The sequence below is a fragment of the Cygnus atratus genome, chromosome Z, assembly GCF_013377495.2.
Source record: "Cygnus atratus isolate AKBS03 ecotype Queensland, Australia chromosome Z, CAtr_DNAZoo_HiC_assembly, whole genome shotgun sequence".
NCBI classification, from domain to species: domain Eukaryota; kingdom Metazoa; phylum Chordata; class Aves; order Anseriformes; family Anatidae; genus Cygnus; species Cygnus atratus.
The window spans coordinates 61,392,274-61,413,613 of NC_066396.1; the positions used below are offsets into that span (position 1 = coordinate 61,392,274).

A 21,340-nucleotide genomic window follows, 5' to 3' on the forward strand; every position below is an offset into this window, starting at 1 on the left:
CAGGCCTAAACTACAGGAGTCTTCTTTCAGTACTCTTTCTTACTGCCTAAGAGCTGGTTTCAGTTTTAAAGCAGAATACCCTTAAAAATAAATTTTCATCTCTAGTATGAATAAGTATGTCTTATTTCATTTCCTGCTGTTACAGAAGATAAGGCTTTCTACTTGCTAGATTATCATTAATTAAGAGTAAGGTTTGTATTCTCAATCTCTCTGGGCTCTAGACTTCTGAAAAACGAGTAAGATAACTGCATGTTACATGAGGTGTAATTGGCTTGCCAGTGCGTGTTACTCACATGTAACTTCAGCTGGCGAGCCATGTGCACTGCACAATAATTTTACAGTTGTCTTGAATTGCTCCCCTGAAATATGGGCCCATGCTTCATTACATCCATTTACTGTAAATTGTAAATTCACAGTGTCTTCATCTTCAGCACCTGCATGCTTCTTCCATTGAGTGTTTAAATGTAAATAATGAAAACAATATCCTATCAATACTGGTATATAGTAGTGTGAGGCAGGGAGTTCTGATCTACATGCTGTGGTCAGGGTGCCAGTCCTGAGCATCTCTTTGATCTCCCATGTTTCCAGGAGACAGGCAGTTGGTAGATGCCTTTCTTGCATTGGCTGGGAATTGACAGGAAGACAGGAGCTTCAACATTTCTTTGATTGTGATGATTGGAGGAAATTTTTATTTTTATTTTTTTTATAAAAAAGGCTGCATTTAACAGATGTCTTTTTTTTTTTTTTTTTTTAATTCTTAACTTTATCTGTTTGATAAAGAAAGAATAGAGCAAATACTGGGCTATAGACCATACCATAAAATTAGGTATTTGTTGGATGGAGAAAGGTATATTGAACTGTAACTGAATTGCCATGTATTTCTCTGATTGTAAACACATATGTTGGAAAATCTGAGTATTTCAAATCCTGGTGAAACCTTAAAACTGTCTGCCTCCTGCCTGGCCCATGTCCAAGCTGAGATGCACAAGGTGGTCTTGCAGCTGTTGGATTGTGTTGACTCCAGCATGAGCAGGGTGTCCCATTCCCTGGGGATGCATGCATTACCAGCATTGCAACTAAACCCTGAGAGGTTCCACCTGCTCAGCTGGTGTGCAGCATGTCCACAGGCCCCATGCCGTTTGTTTGCTTGTTCTTTTTCCCTACAGTGCTTTGTGGAATATATTCTAAAAGCTATGGCAATTTGGAAGCAGAGGGTCAAACTAGCACAGCCCCTCTGCTGTAGTTGCAAGGACCTACCAGTAGTAGCACGCTCCCGCTGCCAAGCCTCAAGAACCTGAAGGTCATTAGCAGGAGCAATGTGATCCCAAAAGTGGCAGTGGGGAAGCACAGGCTTTCTGGTTTCATTACCTCGTTACCAACTTTGAAATTTTGTTGCTGGCTGCCATGCCTTACTAAAGATTGTAAACTTAATAAAATTATTATGCTGTGAATGTCTTTAATACATTAAATCCCGAAAGACAAGGGCAGTGTTTTTAACATGCTTATTGTGGTATGGTGGGAGGAGCAGGTTAGCACCCAAAACACTAGCAGGGAAGCAGGATGGTGGGATGGGAGTGAAGTCAGTGTTCTCAGAAATGCTTTCAAATGCTGAAGACAGGAAATTGCTGGCTAAACCTAAATACTTTTCATATACATTAATAAATACTGAATTCAAAAGAAGAAGGAAACCAAGACACTACGGGGTAGCAAAGACCCAGGCAAAAGGGTCACTGGGCTCAGTTCTCTCAGTGTAACCTACCAGACAGCGATAATCCAGAGAGCCTCAGGTAGCAAGGAGGAATCGTGCTTTCAAGTGTAATGTGGCATTTGATTGCATACTTTAAAACTTTTTGTCTACGAGAAAAGGGTGGAAAGAGTAGGGAGAAAGGAGGATGCTGTTCTTGGTATAAGCAGAATCCGGTTCTGGACCTTGAGGCAGGAGGTCTTCCCAGTAACTGTTGACTTCAGACATTTTAGGCTTGTCCCTCTCCAGGGGTTCTTTGAGCGTTGTATTCTAATATATATCTAATTGTTGTATTCTAATATATCTATAAGTTTGCGTGCTTGCAGATCACTTGATGAAATACATGACTAGGCAGCACGGGTTCAATTTGTAGACAATCTCTATGTTTTCTTGGGCTTCAAAAACTGAATATGGTGAAAAATCAAAACTTCGGGTCAAAGATTTCACCTTTTAGATCAAATTCTTTGAGGGAGAATTATTCTGGTTCACAAATAATGTGTGTAGTTACATATGAAGGTAAGAAGACTGTTGGGTTTCTTGCCAAACCATTATGGACCATTAATAAATGTTAGTGATATGTCCGTCTTTTATTAACCTCTTACATGTCCCTGTGCAAATCTGGTTCTCCTGCTGACTTTCTTGAACTGAACTGTGCATTCATGTTGTGCTTTATTCTGTAATGGCAGTTTCTATTATTGCAGAACATGCAATGAAAATCCTGAGTCAGCACTCAGACCCACTGCCACTGCCCATGTTCTTCCAAAAGTGAAGCGTGCAGTAACACGCCAGGGCTTTAGCAGGGCAGCCCAGAAAATGGCATTAACCCTTACTGTGGGGAGATAACAATATTAAAGAAGAAAGTTGGGGTTTTGATTGTTTTTATGAAAGTGATTTGATGTAAAAGCAAAGGCAGGGGGCAGAGGAGATTTTTCAGGATGTTCAGAACACATAATAGTTGAACTCATCAAAAGCTACATGTGGTCAGCATGTTTACAAACACACTACTGCATGTCATTTGTACAAAATAAATATAGTATACTGGCAGTTTACATTAAGAAGAAAAAAAATAGTTTAAGTTTTAATGAAACTTCTTTTTTTGACAACAGTGTCCTGATTTCCTGCTGATTAGGTAAGAAAGACAATTGTTCAGGCTGTGATACTGAGTGGATAATTTAGATTTGGTAGATTTTGACACCAACCCTTTCTTCTATACAGTTCAGATCTGTGTTGATAGGGCATGATGCTTTTGTTTAATAAATAAACAAAGGAGGTACAGAGATAAAGGTAAATCTGAAGAAGCAGTTCTTAAAGGATGCCTAGTTTTATATGAGAGCAATTCAGATTCCATGAGTTTTAGAAAATTCCAAACCCTTTCAGCTGAATATGTATGTATTATTTCTTCTTGCTGAGTTGATATCTCAACTTCTGCTTCTCATGTAGCTGGGAATCAAAGTAACCTGAATTGCAAAAGGGCTGTTTTCTATGCTTTAGAGGGCACTCCAGACTCCCAGGAGTATTTAAATTTGATTGTTGTCTAGCTCATTTTTCAAAAGAAGCTTTGACTGCACAGTTTATTTACCTTGATGCATAATCCTGAATGCAATTTCTTTCATTGCTTTTTCTGTAGGATTGTGGAAAAGGGTTATTACAGTGAACGAGATGCTGCTGATGCTGTTAAACAAATCTTGGAGGCAGTTGCTGTGAGTATTATCTAGCCTTATATGCTTAATATCTAATTTTTCACCTGTAATGGCTCAATAAATACTTAGGTATGAAAGAAACAGAAAAGTTCACTGGAGATAGCGCACACAACTTCCTTCCTGTAATTATTTTTGTATTGATCTTTTTTAAGGTTGTGGCACTTTAAAGGGTAAGAAGTGGCATAGGATGGCAGTCAGCAATACATTTAATGCTCTGTCATCTATTACAGTGGAGTGCATACTCTGTCCAGTCTCAAACCCTATGGTGTTCAGCACTGATCATTTTAGCCCTAAAAGTAATTTGCAATCACTGGCACTCGTGTAGCTTCTCATTCATTTTTTTTTCAGAGTAATTCACAGTAATTTGCTTGGAACCTTAAGGAGAGTGCATTACTTTTCTCACAAGTTAAAAGGATAATAGATTGACTAATCATTTTAGATGGTGTAAAAAGTTATAGGAATTTGAATGAGAGATTCCTGCAGAAGATTGTCATGAAAATAGTTATGCTTCATTTCCAGTTGTTGCCTGAAGGTGACCCATCACAGTTTCTGATGCTATGCAGAAGCGATAAACACAAACAAGACTCATCACAAGAAAGTGTGGACTATAAGGAAGGTAGACAGTATAGTTTAAAACATGTCGAACCAAAAATTAATTCTCACTGCTCTTCAAATTGCACATACACAGAATGACAGTAGTACTGAGAGAGGGCAGAATAACGTATGGGCCTAGTAGATTGTCTAGTTTGTGATATAGCTTCTTCCTCTGTATTTTGTATGGTTTTCAAAAATTTGAATTTTTGCACAACTATGTCATATTCTGCCACCTAGAGGAAGGTAGAAAGATTTCGAGCAAAGATAACAGCTTCTAATGGCTGCATAGAGTATTTCTGTACACTATCTCTTTTTCTTTGTCACTTGTAACTCTCCCATCTGATTTCACACTGTATGTTCACCAAACCAGCAATCAGATGCTGGGAAATAACTAAGTAATTAATTTCTTGACTTTCTAGTCTAAACACTAGCACTGAGCACTTCCAGTGCAGATGACAGGGGTCAAGTTGGACAAGAAGAAACAGTCCAGTTGGGACATTCAGAGGATTTCAGAGAAACAGAAACATGGAGGCTATTTTAACTTGTGATAATAAGATATTAGTAAGGATGTGCCTGACAGTCCGAATTCAGGGTCAGCAGCAGGTATTTTGGGTTGTGGCATTGTGTGGTTGCCTGTAGCAGATGTTTGGGGTGAAGCAGTCAGGTAGCAGAAAGACTGCACAGATCCTGGAGCAGACAGAAGCACTCAGCAGTGTGCAAATAATGCAGATGGGATGTGACTGACTTTGGCTGTATTCCTAGAGTATGGGACTCTTCAAACAAACAAACAAAAAAGAAACAGCTGTCAATCACATGCAAAAGAGAGGTGGATGGCAGTGTAGAGGCAGGAACTTGACAGATTGTTGGAGGAGATGCAGTGTCTTGGAGGTGCCAGGTGTTCCCCAGGATAGGACTGGGGTGATGGCTGACCTCTGTGGAAGGTACCTAGTAGTGAGAAGAAGTTAATATGTAGTCTAAATTATATATTTAAGTTTAGTGCACAACATAATCTATTTGTATTCTTAAAATTAGGTCAGATTATTATTTTTGGCTGATATTTTCTTTCAGTGGGAGTGCCCCAGGTAGGTTGGTTTTCCATTATTTATCCATTTTTTTCTGCAAAAATATGATTATGATTTTCTGAAAGATGGTTCAGAAGATGTTTCAGCTCTTTATTTTAAAAGGCAGGAAGCAGATGAAGGTCTACAGCTTGTATGAACTGTATTAGCTTGGTTGAAATTAGTGGAACAGAGATGTACAAAAGCCAAAAAGCTGGACTTTACGTGAGCATGCAGTAGCTCAAGTTTAGATTTTATAGGTCGTGGTACTAGATCCCTGGTTAGAAGGGTTGTATTGATTTTTGCTTTTACACCCGGCACTCAACATCCGTGCCAAAGCTATGAAAGCTGTGGAAGTGGCTGTTCCCAAACTGGGATCTTTGCAGCCCAACTGAGATACTGTGCTAGACTGGACTGAAACCTTGACAGAATGGTGTTTGTGAGCAGAACTGGAGGAGCATTAGGATCTGTCTGGAAAATGCTGCTGCAGAAGAGTAATCTTTCCCAAATAAAAGAATATATATCAGTGGGTCATTCTCCAAAACAGATAATTACACAATCTCCTCAACAGACCATGCCAACTAATACCCTGCTGACACCAGTTAAGCATTTTGACCTCCACAATTTTTAGAAATTGCTCCTAGCAAGAGAAGCATTTAGACATCACTTTGCTAAACTGTCTCAAAGTAGTGTGCTTGTTTTATACATCCCTTGTTAAGGGCTGCTGTAATACTGTAGTAATAGATCTGTCCTCACAGTGTATCATTGACACAAGGAGGTATTATCTCTTCATTTAACAAAGGTATTTCAGAGACACTTTGAAAGTATGTAATCAAGGGCAGTGGGATTTTAAAAGCACTTAAATGTTTTTGTTTAGTTCCTTTTGAAATTATTAAACCCAATGGAGTTACACTGTTTTTTAAAAAAAATAAAATTAAAATTAAAATTAAATTAAATTAAATTAAACCCCAAAGCTTCTAAGCTTATCTGTTTCTTGCAGCACCTGAATACCTGAAAGTCTGTCTCTAACTGGCATACCAAGAATTATGCAGGCAGTCAGACCAGCACACAGAAAATGAATCTTAATCTTCCAGGTCACAGACCAGCATAAAGGTATCAGTTATCTGTTCTCCCGAGAACAGAGGAAACAACAAAAACTATATTGTCAATTTTGCCCAAATACTAAAGAGTTCATTTTGTCTTTTCCACAATTTTTCTGTATGCTGGTGGTTACATATCTGATTCAGTTTTCAAGGCCCATGACTGTATTTGCTCCTAGTGGAAAGATTTTTTTTCCTCTCTGCCACACCTTCACCTTTTCAGTTATACTTCCCTTGTTCTTCAAGCCAGAAGACAGCCTCTTTCATAAGATGAAAGGCCTTTATGAAACTAGGGCAAGCCAGTGTTCATCCCCTTAACTATTCTGCTGTGCTGTTTGGGGAGGTTTTGCTGTTATCCAGCATTTCAGAACAGTGTGAATTGCATTCCTGAGAGAAGATGAATATGGGGAATTTCACTCTCTCTTTGCACACCACTGTCCTTTCTCTCCTTTTCAGAGGATGAGCTGAATAAAGAATGGTTTTCCTGCATGCTTTTTCTGGTGGCAGCTTTTCTGTTTTATGTCATAAGTGAATTTCTGCACACAGATGTCCTGAGGCCAGGTCTTCAACTGCCTGACTTGCAGAATGAGTTACTGATGTTAGGGAATTCACAGCATCTTTGAAATATTGGTCAGAATAAGATATTTAAGCATTTTCATTGTAAATATATTGTACTTCTTAGCTGATGAAACTTAACAAAATTATACTTTTTTTTTTGAACGTGTACTTTCATACTTTATATTTGTCACTAAAAATAAACCATATTCCTTCTTGCCTACTTTGTATCAGTGTCAAAGTGATAGGTTTCTACTTGAGGGTTAAATTACTTCTTTCATTATTTTCAAATTTGAAATAATTTTTAACAATTTTCTTTTTGTAATTAGGGTAGTTACAAGCATACCTTTTATATGTAATTTTGAACTCAACCAGCAGTATCTAAGTTAATTTCCCTTCACAGTTTATAATAGGTTGTTTTCTTCTGACTGGCTATTATCTTGTCTAGATAGGAACATTTTCCTGAAGCTATCTTTGGTACCCCCTCCATGTATGTTTCTATTTTTTATTTCAGTTTTCTGCCACTTCAAGCTTGTTGTATGCCGACACTTCTATTCCATTCCTTCTCAGGTAAATTCACAGGGCGTGTGCTGAATTCTCATCTGTGACTGCAACAGCTGAGGGCACTCATACATTTGCAGCTTTGAGGGGAAAAATCTAGATCAAAGGTTACTATTCATTTCAGTGAACTTTCAGCTGTCCTATCATGTATGATAGTAGTTAAGAATCAAAAATGAACATGCAGCTTGCAATTTCATTTTACAAACACTGTGTAACTGGTGTGTCTCACAACTAGAGCTTAGAGCAAACTAGGAAATCAGATCTTTAAAGTGTTAAGACCCAGGAGACTGGATTAAAATATCTCGGGGTTTTAGCATCAATAAGCAAGTGAACGTTAGAAGAAGATTGAGAAAAAATTTAATATTTTCTGTGCAATCCAAATTTGAAATGCAGATGACTGATGGATTTTGGTTTGAGCCACCAGCTACAAAGAAAACTTAACCAAGGTATAAATGTCACAAAATTTGAAATTTTGAACAAGGTATTATGTTATTATATATGCTATTATGTTATATTATCAACATACACCTAGGTAGTAAGTTTATTGAGACAAGTACGGAAGAAATCTGGGACTCAATTTTGTAGGAAGCAAAGTCTCATCAAGTTAAATTCCACGAAAGAAAGACAATGTCAGGGATGGCTATATATTGCATCACAGGATAAAGACTTGTGTAGAATAGTAACAAAATTTGTGAATTCTGTGTATATGAGGAGGAATCTTATGCATGATTGTAGACATTGAAGAATATCTACTTCTTCTCTTTATATAATAATAATATGTATATCTTATATATATATATATCTTCTAATTATATATATATATACGTATCTTCTATCATATCTATTTTCCACCTCTTTAGATGATTTTGCAAAAGGTTTCCTTTATAATAGAAGAGATTTATACTTGCAAATCTCTTCCCATTCCCTGATGAACCTCACTGGTATTAGGGAATGGTTTTCTGAATCTGGTCCTGGCATATGTGTTGTTTGAGTTATGGTTGGCAAACAGCGGTTCTGATCTCATTCTCTGGGCTTTTTTGCTGAGGAAGAAAGAATTCTTAGTCATGTCCACAAAGGGGAAATATTTTTAAAATTTTCATCATGCTTATTCAAAAGTGGTATTTCAGTAACTTGAAGTTTTAGTCCAGATCCAGCATGCTCTTCGAGCGTGCCGCGGTGATTAAAAGGCCCAAATCGTGATACTGTAAGACAAAAGAAACTTGGTTTTTCTGGCAGCACTTCTGTGCTAAGGATTATGATGTTGTATCGTGTTCCCTAATGGCATCATCCACTTTTGCCATTCTCCGTCTAATCCACCAACAGGATCTAGAAGAAAAGCACAGAAATTGTTGGTTTTCAGATTTAACACTTGCACTCTAGCATTCTTCATTTTGGGGGGTTTGATTGGCAACATTTTGGAAGAACAGGGAGGTGAACACTGAATTCAGATGAGAGACAGTAGCTATTGTCTATTTGGGGAAATATATAATAAAAATCACTTGCATTTGTGCTCTTTTTTAGGAAAAAAAAAAGGTATTCAGCATGCAAAAGAAAATTTATATCACTTTTATGGTAACCAACAAAGGGAAAAATACAACATAGAAAGTCTAGACAATGAGTCTCTTTTATTTTTTGTCCAAATTCTTCACCCATCTCATGTCACTGAGGTGATATGAGTTATGTTCATCCTCAAGCCTGCCTGGGAGTTACGGCTTGCTTGCAGAACCTTCATCAAGATGTGGTGTTCACACCCACGTCCCTGAGCCATAAGTAGTTCATTACAGTTGGTGCCAGTGGCTGGTGACAGTGTTCAAGAGCTGTCATCCTCACTCTGATTCCTGTAGCAAAGCACAGCTTAGAATGCATGGTGCCCCTTTTTAAGGGATGAAACACAGTCTCAAAGTCCTAAGTATACTTTTTTTCTTACAGGAGTATTAGCTGTAATATCCTGGAAAACTGACTGTATGAATATAATATTTTGCATACAAGGTTTATTGCTATGTATCTGTTGCCAGGTTTTGTTTTACACTCTGTCATGTAACGTGTTGTGTGTCAAACGAGCTGCAAATGGTGGATACACAGGATGTAATTATGGAGTGTTTTTATTGTCAGATGAGGTCTGGTTAGAGCTGTAATATGCACCCTGTTGTACAAACAACACCCACTTGTTTGTAATATCGTCTTCATCTTTACCAGCTACTGGGCTCCAGATTCAGCAACTGTGACTGGAAAATTCATACGAATGTACTTTTACCCAGCAGCAGCCTTTGCTCCCCAATATCCAGTCCCCAAATCTTGTTCAGAGTACTCCCTAGCTCTCTAGACTAGCTTCTTTGATCTCCTAAAACTTTGGCCCTTGAAGGGGGAGACTATGTGCAGAACTGTACACATTCTTGGGCTTCTTCATTGCAACTGTTAGTATTAACTACTGGTATTTTGCATAATCCTCCCATTCTTGGGAAAAAAACTCTGTGATGGAAATCTTTGGGTGAACTTCCTTGGACCACATGAAAAAGAGAAGAGCCTCTTCCAAGTGGAACCATCCTCCTTTGGTGTCCTGCCACTGTGAAGAGTAAGGCAAAACACCCTTGCTGCCCTTTGCAAGTGGGTGTGGTATTTCCTCTTGGCTTGTTGAGGAGAGTGAAGAGTAAGGCGTACTCTGGAAGACCAGCTATATACTCAGCCCGGTTTGCAAGGATGGCTTGTAGTTGTACTGCGGACTCTGCAACATGCTCTTTCTCCAAAAAGCAACAGTAATTCCAACACACTGTTGGCTCTTCTCCTGGCCTATTCAAGATCAACACTAGAGAAAAAGGTTTTCTGAAATAACATTTGAAGTTTAGGACTTATGCTTGCTTTACAGTGTTCAGCAGTGATGCAGTGCAGAATGTAGTGGCCTTAAGTCCTGGGAACTCACAAGTGCTAGTGTAAACACCTCTGTGCATTCAGATTTGAGCTGTTTTCCATATTTTGGGAAGGATGTAATTTGTGAAGAAAGAGGAGCAGATGGATCCAGCAATCTGTAATAGGTCTTGTCATGCTTATTCAAAAATGTCTTCTGAGGAGTAATCCATTAGCACTTTACTGATTTGTATGGGAATCTGCATGGGAATATGTGAGGAGCTTTCTGTGTAACTTTCTGTATTGGGTCCTTTTTGAGAGCTTATTATAATGCTAATGCAACTACATAGGATCCAGTGTGTTTAATGGAGCCCTAAATTTAAAAATTCCCATACAGTATAGGCAGTCTTTTGGCAGTTCTGTTTCAGGGGTTTTAGGGTCAAATGAGTTTATTAAACATAACTTTAGCAAACTGACATAGAAAATTCAAATTATTCTATATTTCAGTCCTGCAGTATTTCTCAAAAACTTTGGTAAAATGCATTTTTTAAAATGTAACTTTTTTGTTACCATTAAGAAATCTCCATTTTTAGAAAATCTTAATGAATGGTAAGATGCTGACATGACAGGACATGTACAAAGTTTGTTGCTGTTGGCTAGATGTAATTCATTTTACTCAACTGTGAAAGTGACACTGACTGGAGAATTACAAAAACAAATTCTTGAGTAATCCCATGCCACTCAACAGGCCAATAGCAATTGACAATAGTGCATCCATCTATAAAGAAATACATCATGATTTCTACCATTAGTTAAAAAATCTGTTCATTTTACAAATATGGTACCAAGTTATCAAATATGGTTACAAGGCACCCAATATTTTCTAAGTCCCCTCCTTTTGTTGACCTTTTTTACTGGTAATTTGCACTTTATTTAAAGAGAAAAAAAATACCATTCTTAATAATTACTCATTGATGCTGAAACACAGGAGAATATTGAATTTTTAATTGTGAGAAGTAGTTTAGGTGCTAAATATTTTACAGCAATTTAGCTGAATACCTGAAGAGCTACCACCTGTGCATTAAGGGCAGCAATATTCATATTTCATTACTTCCTGTGGCAAATCTCTTCAGTTGTGATCAGTTATGATCTGCAGTGTACTTAATGAAACATTTTTTTTAAATATCAATTTTGTTTACAAATTAATAATGTAAAAAAAAACATATTAAGGACATCTGCATGGCTTGTGGTCATAGACTTTGCACAAATTGAACATATGAAACTCTTCAGAGTTGTGCAGAAATCAGATATGTACTTTTAGCCATTTCCAGTTAAAAGCCTAACCAGAATTATGTCTAAGTGGATAAGAGATTTGCACATGCACGTGATGCACAAGCATACCATACATAAATCTAAGAGGAATTTGAAAACTATACTGAGAATGTCTGCTTTGCATTCAAATAAATTTACTAAAATAGCTCTAAAGTTCAGATTGGAAATTGAGTTCTGTAATCTATTAAAACATTGAAATTATTACTATTCTCTGACTTTTTTTTCTTAATTGAAAGACATGTTGTTTTCTGAAAATAAAAAGTAATATAGAGTTCAAAACTTTGCCCATCTCCCTGAATTAGTATTTCTCTCAGGAAATACTAATTACCTTCACTTTATCCAACTGATTTCTCTACATTCAGAGCCATAACTGCATGGTTTCATAGTTGTATTCAATAGGTAAAATAAGTGAAAATGCAAGTAATGCGTGTTATTTTGTGTGGTCATGATTATTTCTAAAGCCTGTTGTAATAAGAGGGAAAAGAGAGCAGTCAGGTTCAACATCAGTACTGCCAGCCAGTGATGCAGCCCACATATCTGTCTCTGCTTCCCATGAAGTCTGTTCCTAAAAGTGGTTTCTTCACAGGGTTGCCTGCCTTTTTCTGTCTTGTGCAACATGCCAAATTGTCCCCTTTCTCCTGCATCAACACATATCAACGTACGAGAAGTGACCTCACTTGTGTCAACTATCTCAGTTAAAAAAACAAAAAACAAAACAAAACTACAACAACCAACTAAACAACAATAAGAAAAAAACAACACAGTTGTTTTCTTTTGTGTTGTATTTTGTTTAGGTTCAAAACAGTGTATCTAGCACACAATTCACCTGTAACTTGTGTGACTGACTGTAGACCAAAAAGATTTCCTGCAGAATATATTCTAGAGTGTAAGCCTCCACAATGACAGTTTTATCTACTTCTATTAAGTTAATTTTGTGGATGTGACAAAATTATATATATACATAGATATAACCTTAAAGTGACAGTAGACGTAATGACTGCTAACAGTGTTTCCAACAATTTTAAATTGTGGGTTACAAAGAAATGCCTGACCTGAAGACAGATATGTCAGAGTTAAAACTCTTAAAAAGTTCCAAAGTGACATTTCTTTGTTATGAAAATTCATACAGAGATATCCTCATTGTACTACCTGATTTAACAAAGTCCGGATAATTGTCAGGTGCTCTAAATTCTGTGTGAAGTGTGTCCTGAAGTAAAGTACGAGACAATAAATAAATGGCATCCTAATATATGGATAGCTCACTGCAAATGGTTTTACAGTGCATGGGGTGTCACAGTGGGTGAGGGAAGAGAGCTTGTATAATTATAATTTTACTACTTAAGATATTGTAGTGAAATCACAGCACAAGAAAGATAGAAAGACAAGTCTGCTCATAGTGAGAAACATATTATCAGCTGTGTGCTATGATCTTGTTTGTAGCCTCTTGAAATACCATAAACATAATGGTCATTGTATCAGACTGCAGAATAAAGAGGTTCTAACAATGGTTTTAAAAAGGATTTCTGTAAAAGATCCTGTCTCTGACACATAATAGACCCTATGTATCAAGGCAGGATGTCAGACAGACAGAAGGAATGAAATGAGGGGAGAGACATTTGTTTGCTCTTACAATTGCAGTTAGTGAAAGCAGGTAGAACCAATGGTTGGTTTTATATCATACTGTTTTGTGGGAAAAATATAGACATTCTCCCCTTGATTTAAATCTCTTGTGAGGTTTGAGGGTGGCCCCTCCCAGGGAATGGTGGTTTAACACATCATGTACAGACAGGGCTCCATAGAGGCCGGGAGATCATCTTGGCCTTTAATCCCATTTGGTGACAACATCTTAACAAGGCTTCACGATCATCCTGTGAAGACCTTTCTAGCACATTACCATCAAGAACAAATAAGCAAGTAGGTGAACTGTCAAGTTTTGTAAGAAACCTACTGAAGCACTGCCAGTGCCTGGGAGAGGAAGGCATTTGTGTCCTAAATACTCTCCCTCTGAAGCAAGGTTAAATAACAAATGGCTTCATGCACAGGATAATCTGTTTAGGGGGCATGGGCATTTTGATTGACTGGATACATTTTGCTGGATTACATTCATTTGTTTCACTTGCTTGTTGTAAACAGATTTACAACTACTTTTTCTTGTTAATAATATGTTTAAATATTCAAATGAAGGGGAATAGAACAGGCTTTTCTATCACACCAGCCTACTTTATCAGTACCTTGACTCAGAATTATTTTGTCAAAAACATATTTGGATGCTTGTTTTGAGCTGTCTACAAAGCTCCTTTTGCAGCACACAGGGAAAAGAAGATTTGCAGTCAAAAGAGTCTGGCAGTGCTGCTGCCATCAGCAATAAGGAAATGAGGGTATTGTATTTGCTATTATCTCTAATAGAGGAAATGATCATGCTGCATATCTACTGTATTACAGTTAATGTCCAGTGCATCAAAAAGGCAGGGTCATATTTGCTAGGTTATTAGCATCTTAAATTATGCTTTCATCTAAATAAGGTGTCCTTCTCTCATTTTGAAAGCAAGTGGCTAAAATATTATTTCTGAAAAATATTTTAGAATAGCTATGAAAGTGATTAATTAGCTCTTGTTTTAATTCAAAACACACCACAAACAAAGTGCTGAATTCTGTTTTTTCTGAGCCTGTGCCTGAAACTGATTCTTATTCAAGGAAAGTGCCATTTATGGGGAAGTCATCCAAGAACTGATTAAGGACTTGAGGATTTGGCCCATTCCTATTCATCTCAGACAGATGGGGGGAGATTTGCTTGTACCTTCATTTGTAAGATAGGCTGTTGACTGTGCTGTGTGAGGAAGGTGCTTACCCAGCCCAAAGCCCCGGGTCTGTCTACCCGATGAGCTACCCCGATGGCCCTGCTGGCCCCTTTTGTGGATTCTATCTGGAACCGAGGGATTCCCATCTGCTCATCTCCTCCCAGGAGGAGAGACTGCCTGACACAGCAAATAAGCCCTGTTAGCTGACACAAAACACTTCTACCTGCCAGAATTCTTTTGTTTTTAATTGCATGTAGTGTGCAAACTGTCATTCGGGGACATGGGGTCTGAATACCTGTCCCTGTGAGACATAAACAGTGTACAATTCATATCTACAATGTACATTCCACAATAAACTCAACCACTAGTGATCTGATGGTACAGAAAGCGTCAAGAAGGGCTCTTGGCAGATCACACTGCAGACTAAGGACATCCTGCCTCAGAAGTTGCCAGAGGGGAAATAGCAACTAGAAAACCACTCAGCTAGGCATCAATAGGTAGTGGAGAAATGCTAGCTGGCACTGTGTGATTTTCAGCAGCAATTGCTGCTCTTCATGCAGACCATGCAACCTTGGTGAACTGGTGAGGAGTAGCAGTACATTTGCAGAAGTCACTGCTTTGTCTCCAGAAAGATTTGGTCAAGCCTAAGGAGGCCGTTTTCTTCAGCTGTCACCATTCACAGGCCTGTCGTCCTGCAGATGTACATGGGGACAGGCTTGTCTCTCTGTGTCTTCTTGTTCTTGCCTCGGTAATCACGGTAAGGAGAAAAATACACCGATTGTTCAGAAGTAAAATGCAAGTGAACCTGTTTAATGAGAGGCATTTGCAAAGCAATTGCTCAACAGTCCTATTACTGTCTTGTGCTCTTTTTTGTTGCTAGTTTCATAGCACCAAACTGACTGGATAGCAGGCTCTTAGCCAAATGGCTATTTACAAAATTACATTTTTCATTAGGTAAAGGAAACCCCTGTGCTTGTGGTTTGAAGAAAAGCTAAGAGAATATCTGTAGTCTTCAGGGAGGCTAATGAAGTGCCAGGGAATGGCATGGGCTGAGACTGACTGTGATCACTCCTGAACGGACTCTCTATAATAATTTATCAGTTCTTGTTTCAGATAAGTAATTCCATTTCTGTGACACTGACACCATGAATGAAACCAGTGCATTTGAATTTCCTAACTTATCTCCTGAAATGTGAGCAACTGTGGATATTTTTGACCCCATAATGAATTTGTTTCTCTCATTTTCTTTGTTTACTCTTTCCTAATTGTTTTTATGTCTCTGTGTGACTGGTTTTATGTGATGTTATACTGGTTTTCTCACCCATGTAAATTGCTTTTTGAACTCTTGTACCTCCATTTGTAATGTGTCCCAATAGCTATCAGCAAAAGTAGGGGGTGTCTTGGGCTTAAATAACATAAACCCCTTAACTTCTGTTGAGGTTTTTCTAGACTCCTGGGTCTGGAAGATCCAAAGTTTAGCAGAGGTGAATAATGAGGATCTTGTTTTCAGGAGTCAATGCCACTTCAGGATATATATTTATACAAGAACTAGGGTGTCTCCTTGATTCGGGTCACAGATGGTCAGGGGCTTCTTCAGAAACACAGGCCTTCCAGATTTATCCTTTTGTAAATGAATGCAGGGCAAAGCCAGGGGTGGTTAGGTTTCCAAGCACAAATTTGATTTTGTGGTGAACAGTATTAGATGGGGGGTGATTTTCAGACACAAGCTGTTGTGCATTAGTAATGATGGGCAGAAGCTGGAGTGTAAGTAAATAGTGTATATCATTACTGGAATGAGTTTTTTCCAACTGCTGCATTCATCTGAGTCCAAGTAATAAGTAGCAATAGCAGCAAATCAGTGTGTTTTTGATTATAAAGTAAACATACAAATCTTTTTTTTGCTTGGATTTTAAAATTACATTGTTGTCCTATTGTGGCCTCTCATATATGAAGTATTACCGTACTTTATGGTCATACTTTATGTAATAAAATATGGTAATACTGGATTTTATTTTCATGTGGAAGTTTCAGTGACTGTAGAGCTAGGTACCATAAACTATCACAGTTGTAAGTACATCCTTTTTCTTGCATCTAACTGTGCATACTTCATTGACGTTCTTGTATTTTTCGAAGTGACCTATTAATGCATGTTTTTATATTGCTATAAAAAAACTTGAAAGGCATGCAATAACAAATAAAATAAAATAAAATAAAATAATAAAAAGATAAAAGTGTCAGTTTTAGAGCCTTAAAATTATGTCTTTCCTTTAAAAATCAAAATTTAATCTAAAACTCTCTTATGATGTGGTAAGACATATTGTGGAAGATTGTTGCTAACAAAAAATGCAACATATTTTTCTGTGCAGATACAACACCCTAGAATAACTTAGCTCATGTGATAAGAATAGTTCATGAGGAAGAATAATTGAACAAACTCACAAACTATCAGCTTAACAGCTCCACATCTCTCAAAAATAAGAATGCTTTTTTTCCTGCAAGCATGCTTCTTTGAAGTGCTTGTAATTTGAGCAACACATGAGCATTCAGATATATATTGATGGTCTGTCTTGTGTTGCAGTCTTTCCCCCGGTGACAGGACTAAAAAGATCTCTTTCCGACTGCTTTTTTTTTTTCTCTTTCCTCCATTCTAGAGAGAGATGGGAGATGGGTGGTAAAGTGTCAAAGGAGTTAGCTGCCTGCCAAATGTATATTTGAAGTTAGTGAATTGGCTTCTTTCCTAAAAAAAAAAAAAAAAAAAAAAAAAAAAAAAAAAAAGTTAGAAGGCATAACTATGTTGTTGCTATTGCCCTTGAGAGCAGATCTATGAAAATAGGGTTTCCCTCCTCTTCTGCCTTCATCTCGATCCCTTCTGTTCCTTCTGAGAGGCTCTCTCTGACTTCTTTCTTGTCACAAACCCAAAGTCCAGAAGCTCGTCATCAGGCAGACATCCACTGCAGGCAGCCCAAGTGCTGCCTGGCAGGATCTGCAGCATCTCTGCTTTCTCTGTAGCATTGCATGAGGGTTGCTTCCCCTCCACTGTGGATGCTTTCCCCAAACCCTACTCATCAAACCATGCAGTGCAGAGATGCCACATACCCTATGCCCAGCTGAGGACTTTTGCAGAGAGCAGAAGGACAGGTAGGGCCAGCTGCTGTAGCTCACAGGAGCATTAGTTCATACTCCAGCAGTTCAAATTATCTCTGTCATGAAGAAGCATCTTGAGCACTGTGGCACAGCGAACAGTGGGCTGTTTTTAGTTTGTCTGTAATGAATGCTGTGCATATGCCATTCAAACGCAGTAAACCTCTGTGGCAATACTCCCACGAGAAAAAGAAAAAGGGCTCCAGTTCTATCTAAACTCACAGCATAGCTCTTCACACTGCTTGTAGCTCCTCTGGGACAGGACATGTCAGTCGTGAGGGACAATTTTCCATCGCTTGTTCTATGGCTTGAATGTATAGATTCAGTGGCAAAACTGGTGAGAGAGAAATGTAAGAGAGATACATCTTCTCCAGGTTGTTTGAAATATATTTGGAAGGGTGTGCAATAATTCAGTGTCCAGTCAGGCATTTAATTCTTGGTGGTATGTATTTCATGTAGTATGAAATTTAATGTCCAGATACCAGTTGGTTAATGGAAATGTTTAAATAAGATTATAAACATATTTTCCAAACCATCAGGTATGTTAAGCAGAAGAATTACATAGTTGGGTTAATATTGATGCTGGAGCACTTGTTACTTGGATGTATAACTCCTGGGATAAATAGCTACTAGGATATGTAACTACTAGGATTAATAGCTACTGGATAGCTAGTGAAACATGTGTCTGTTTTGCAGCTTTTTAAAATCTGTTGTGGGACACTGGGTGATCAAAGTTAAGGTCCACCTAGATGTTGGGACAGTTGTCTGCAGCCTCCCCTCACACAGGGTGCTCTTTTGATCGTGCTGTGTGGCTCACAGGCAGTGGCAGGAGAAAGGCAGAGGAGTAGCTGTGGCAGTGGGCTCTGCTCTCCGTGTCGCCACCTCCATGCAGACGTGCAAGACATGCCCCTGGGCTGCTCAGCCCCTGCGCTCCAGCCTGTGGGCAGCTCCCTCACAGAGCAAGTGCCAGAGACAGCTCAAGTTAGGTAGGCAGCTTCTGCAACGCAGCTAATGCTGTCTTCCCTTGAAAGCCTCTGATCGGTGAGAGCAAAAATTCATGAAACACTGCAACGCCTCAGGCTGGAGGTACTTGGTATGATGTAGTTAAACTGCTACACAGAATAGGCATGTGGCTTTTTAAAAGTAAACTATTCATCTCTAATTATCTTACATCTTCATTATTGTTCTTTCTGTGCTTTTCTTCTGTTGTGACCATTTCTTTTTATTTTTTCATAGAATTATTTTTCAGAAAGAAACATGGACCAATGTACCTAATCAGTGAACAACCCTGGTCTGGTTCCTGGCATTCTGTCAGTTTTCAATTTGATTTGTATATTTAAAATCTTACAGTTGATGTGTTTGATTTAGGCAAGGAAAAAAATATTTTTTTTAATTAATAAATAAATAAAATGTGGTAGGGCACAGCTGAGCAAAAGACAAGAGGTGATTCACTGGGCTGTTGTTTTCAAACATAATCTTCCTTGGAGAGTTGGGGTTTGTTTCAGAGCCCTGTCCAATATGTTGCTTACTTGGCAAGGGTCTTTGGCTGGAATCCTTTCATGCAGCTTTGGAAATGTGAGAAGAAACTACACTTGCCACATAAGGTAGCTCTTCATGCTTCCCTGCCAGTCTGCCCACCAGATATCATAGTAATAAAAGCCTTCTTCATAACCCTTCCCCAAAAATCAACCAAAAGCACCCCTGACACAGCCCCTTTCAAAAGTCCCTAGAGTTCCAGAGAGCCCACAAAAGCCTACTCATGAGAAACGGTGTGAGAAGCACCGCACACACAGACACGTGCCCATACCAGTAGTGACTGCAGACATTTCAGCCACTGGTGTTCTTGACTGAATTTCTTGTTCTCCTCCTTTAGCTTACTGCTGTTATGTTAGCACTGCAGCACTCAGGGGAAAACAGAAAAATATTGCATTTTGTGAATGTTCTGAGAGCTCTGAAATGCACTTGGAGAAGGAAGGAGGTTATCTAATTCCCACAAATATATTTCCCACAACATTCTCCTCAAGAAACTGGCTGCTCGGGGCTTGGACTGGCGTACGTTTCGTTGGGTTAAAAACTGGCTGGATGGCCGGGCCCAAAGAGTTGTGGTGAATGGAGTCAAATCCAGTTGGAGGCCGGTTACTAGTGGAGTCCCCCAGGGCTCAGTGCTGGGGCCGGTCCTCTTTAATATCTTTATCGATGACCTGGACGAGGGGATCGAGTGTACCCTCAGTAAGTTTGCAGATGACACCAAGTTAGGTGCGTGTGTTGATCTGCTCGAGGGAAGAAAGGCTCTGCAGGAGGATCTGGATAGGCTGGACCGATGGGCTGAGGCCAACTGTATGAAGTTCAACAAGGCCAAGTGCCGGGTCCTGCACCTGGGGCGCAACAACCCCGAGCAGCGCTACAGGCTGGGAGATGAGTGGTTGGAAAGCTGCCTGGCTGAGAAGGACCTGGGAGTACTGGTTGATAGGCAGCTGAATATGAGCCAGCAGTGTGCTCAGGTGGCCAAGAAGGCCAACAGCATCCTGGCTTGTATAAGAAGCAGCGTGGCCAGCAGGTGTAGGGAGGTGATTGTCCCCTGTACTCGGCTCTGGTGAGGCCGCACCTCGAGTACTGTGTTCAGTTTTGGGCCCCTCGCTACAAGAAGGACATGGAGGTGCTCAAGAGAGTCCAGAGAAGGGCAACGAAGCTGGTGAGGGGTCTGGAGAACAAGTCTTACGAGGAGCGGCTGAAGGAACTGGGGTTGTTTAGCCTGGAGAAGAGGAGGCTCAGGGAGACCTCATCGCTCTCTATAGGTACCTTAAAGGAGGCTGTAGAGAGGTGGGGGTTGGTCTATTCTCCCACATGCCTGGTGGCAGGACGAGGGGGAATGGGCTCAAGTTGCGCCAGGGGAGGTTTAGGTTGGATATTAGGAAGAACTTCTCTACTGAAAGGGTTGTTAGTCCATGGAATGGACTGCCCAGGGAAGTGGTTGAGTCGCCATCCCTGGAGGTCTTTAAAAGACATTTAGATGTAGTCCTTAGTGATATGGTTTAGTGGAGGTCTTCTTAGTGTTAGGACAGAGGTTGGACTAGATGATCTTGGAGGTCTCTTCCAACCTAGACGATTCTGTGATTCTGTGTGATTCTGTGATTCTGTGATCTGCCAGGGTCAGTGAGATGCAGTCTTTTAGTGGTGTTTTTGAGGTATTAGATACCATGTGGACCTTCTCTGTGGTTTCTCCTGTAATCCTAAACTGTGGACAGCTGTATTTATGCAAATGCAAACAAATACAGTATGGTGGGCCATAAATGTTCTCCAGTTCCTAAATGTCTAAAGGTCCTTTCATCACACAATCCAGCACACCAGCAGAAACATGCAAAGAAATATATGTCTAAAGTGTTGGGATTTCAAAAACTCAGCTCTGAACCCCTCTCTGAACACTAACTTTTGTATTGAAACAAAATTGATTCTACATTTTTGGATTTTGTCCATCCTTTCCACTGCTGGTATAGGTCCATAAAGCTTTTTAGATATGCAATGGAAGTAACTGCATAAGACAGAAGGATAAGCTGTAGCATCTTGTATACTGTCGTCCTGTTCAGCTGATGTTTTTATTTCCTCTTAATTTTTTATGTGAACGTGTCAAAATTATTTCGGAGTAACAAAAAAGTATACAAGAGTGAAATATTCAAGCAAAATTTGTATTCCTGAAAAGCTGTTAAGTTACTTTCTTTCTGCCTTGCATGACAATGTCAGCAATTATACTTAATGCTAATTAGATTCAGGGACTGCTCTTTCTGTAATGACACAGGCATATGGGACCTTATAGTTGGAATGAATGACTGCTTTTCACTGTGTGGTTTCACTAAATGATGTACAGGTTCCAGAGATTAATGTGTGATGAGATAGCTCTGGAATCATCCAAGCTTTTACT

At 39.1% G+C, this 21,340-nt stretch overlaps 1 protein-coding gene across 3 annotated transcripts in view; it reads left to right on the top strand.

Moving 5' to 3' along the window:
* CAMK4 (calcium/calmodulin dependent protein kinase IV) overlaps positions 1-21,340 on the top strand; it is a 155,505-nt gene that overhangs the window by 97,249 nt on the left and 36,916 nt on the right. For all 3 annotated transcript variants that reach the window (XM_035562630.2, XM_035562629.2, XM_035562631.2), the window contains exon 5: positions 3,372-3,444. In XM_035562630.2, coding sequence (XP_035418523.1) covers positions 3,372-3,444 — 73 coding nt within the window. The remainder of the gene's footprint in view (positions 1-3,371; positions 3,445-21,340) is intronic.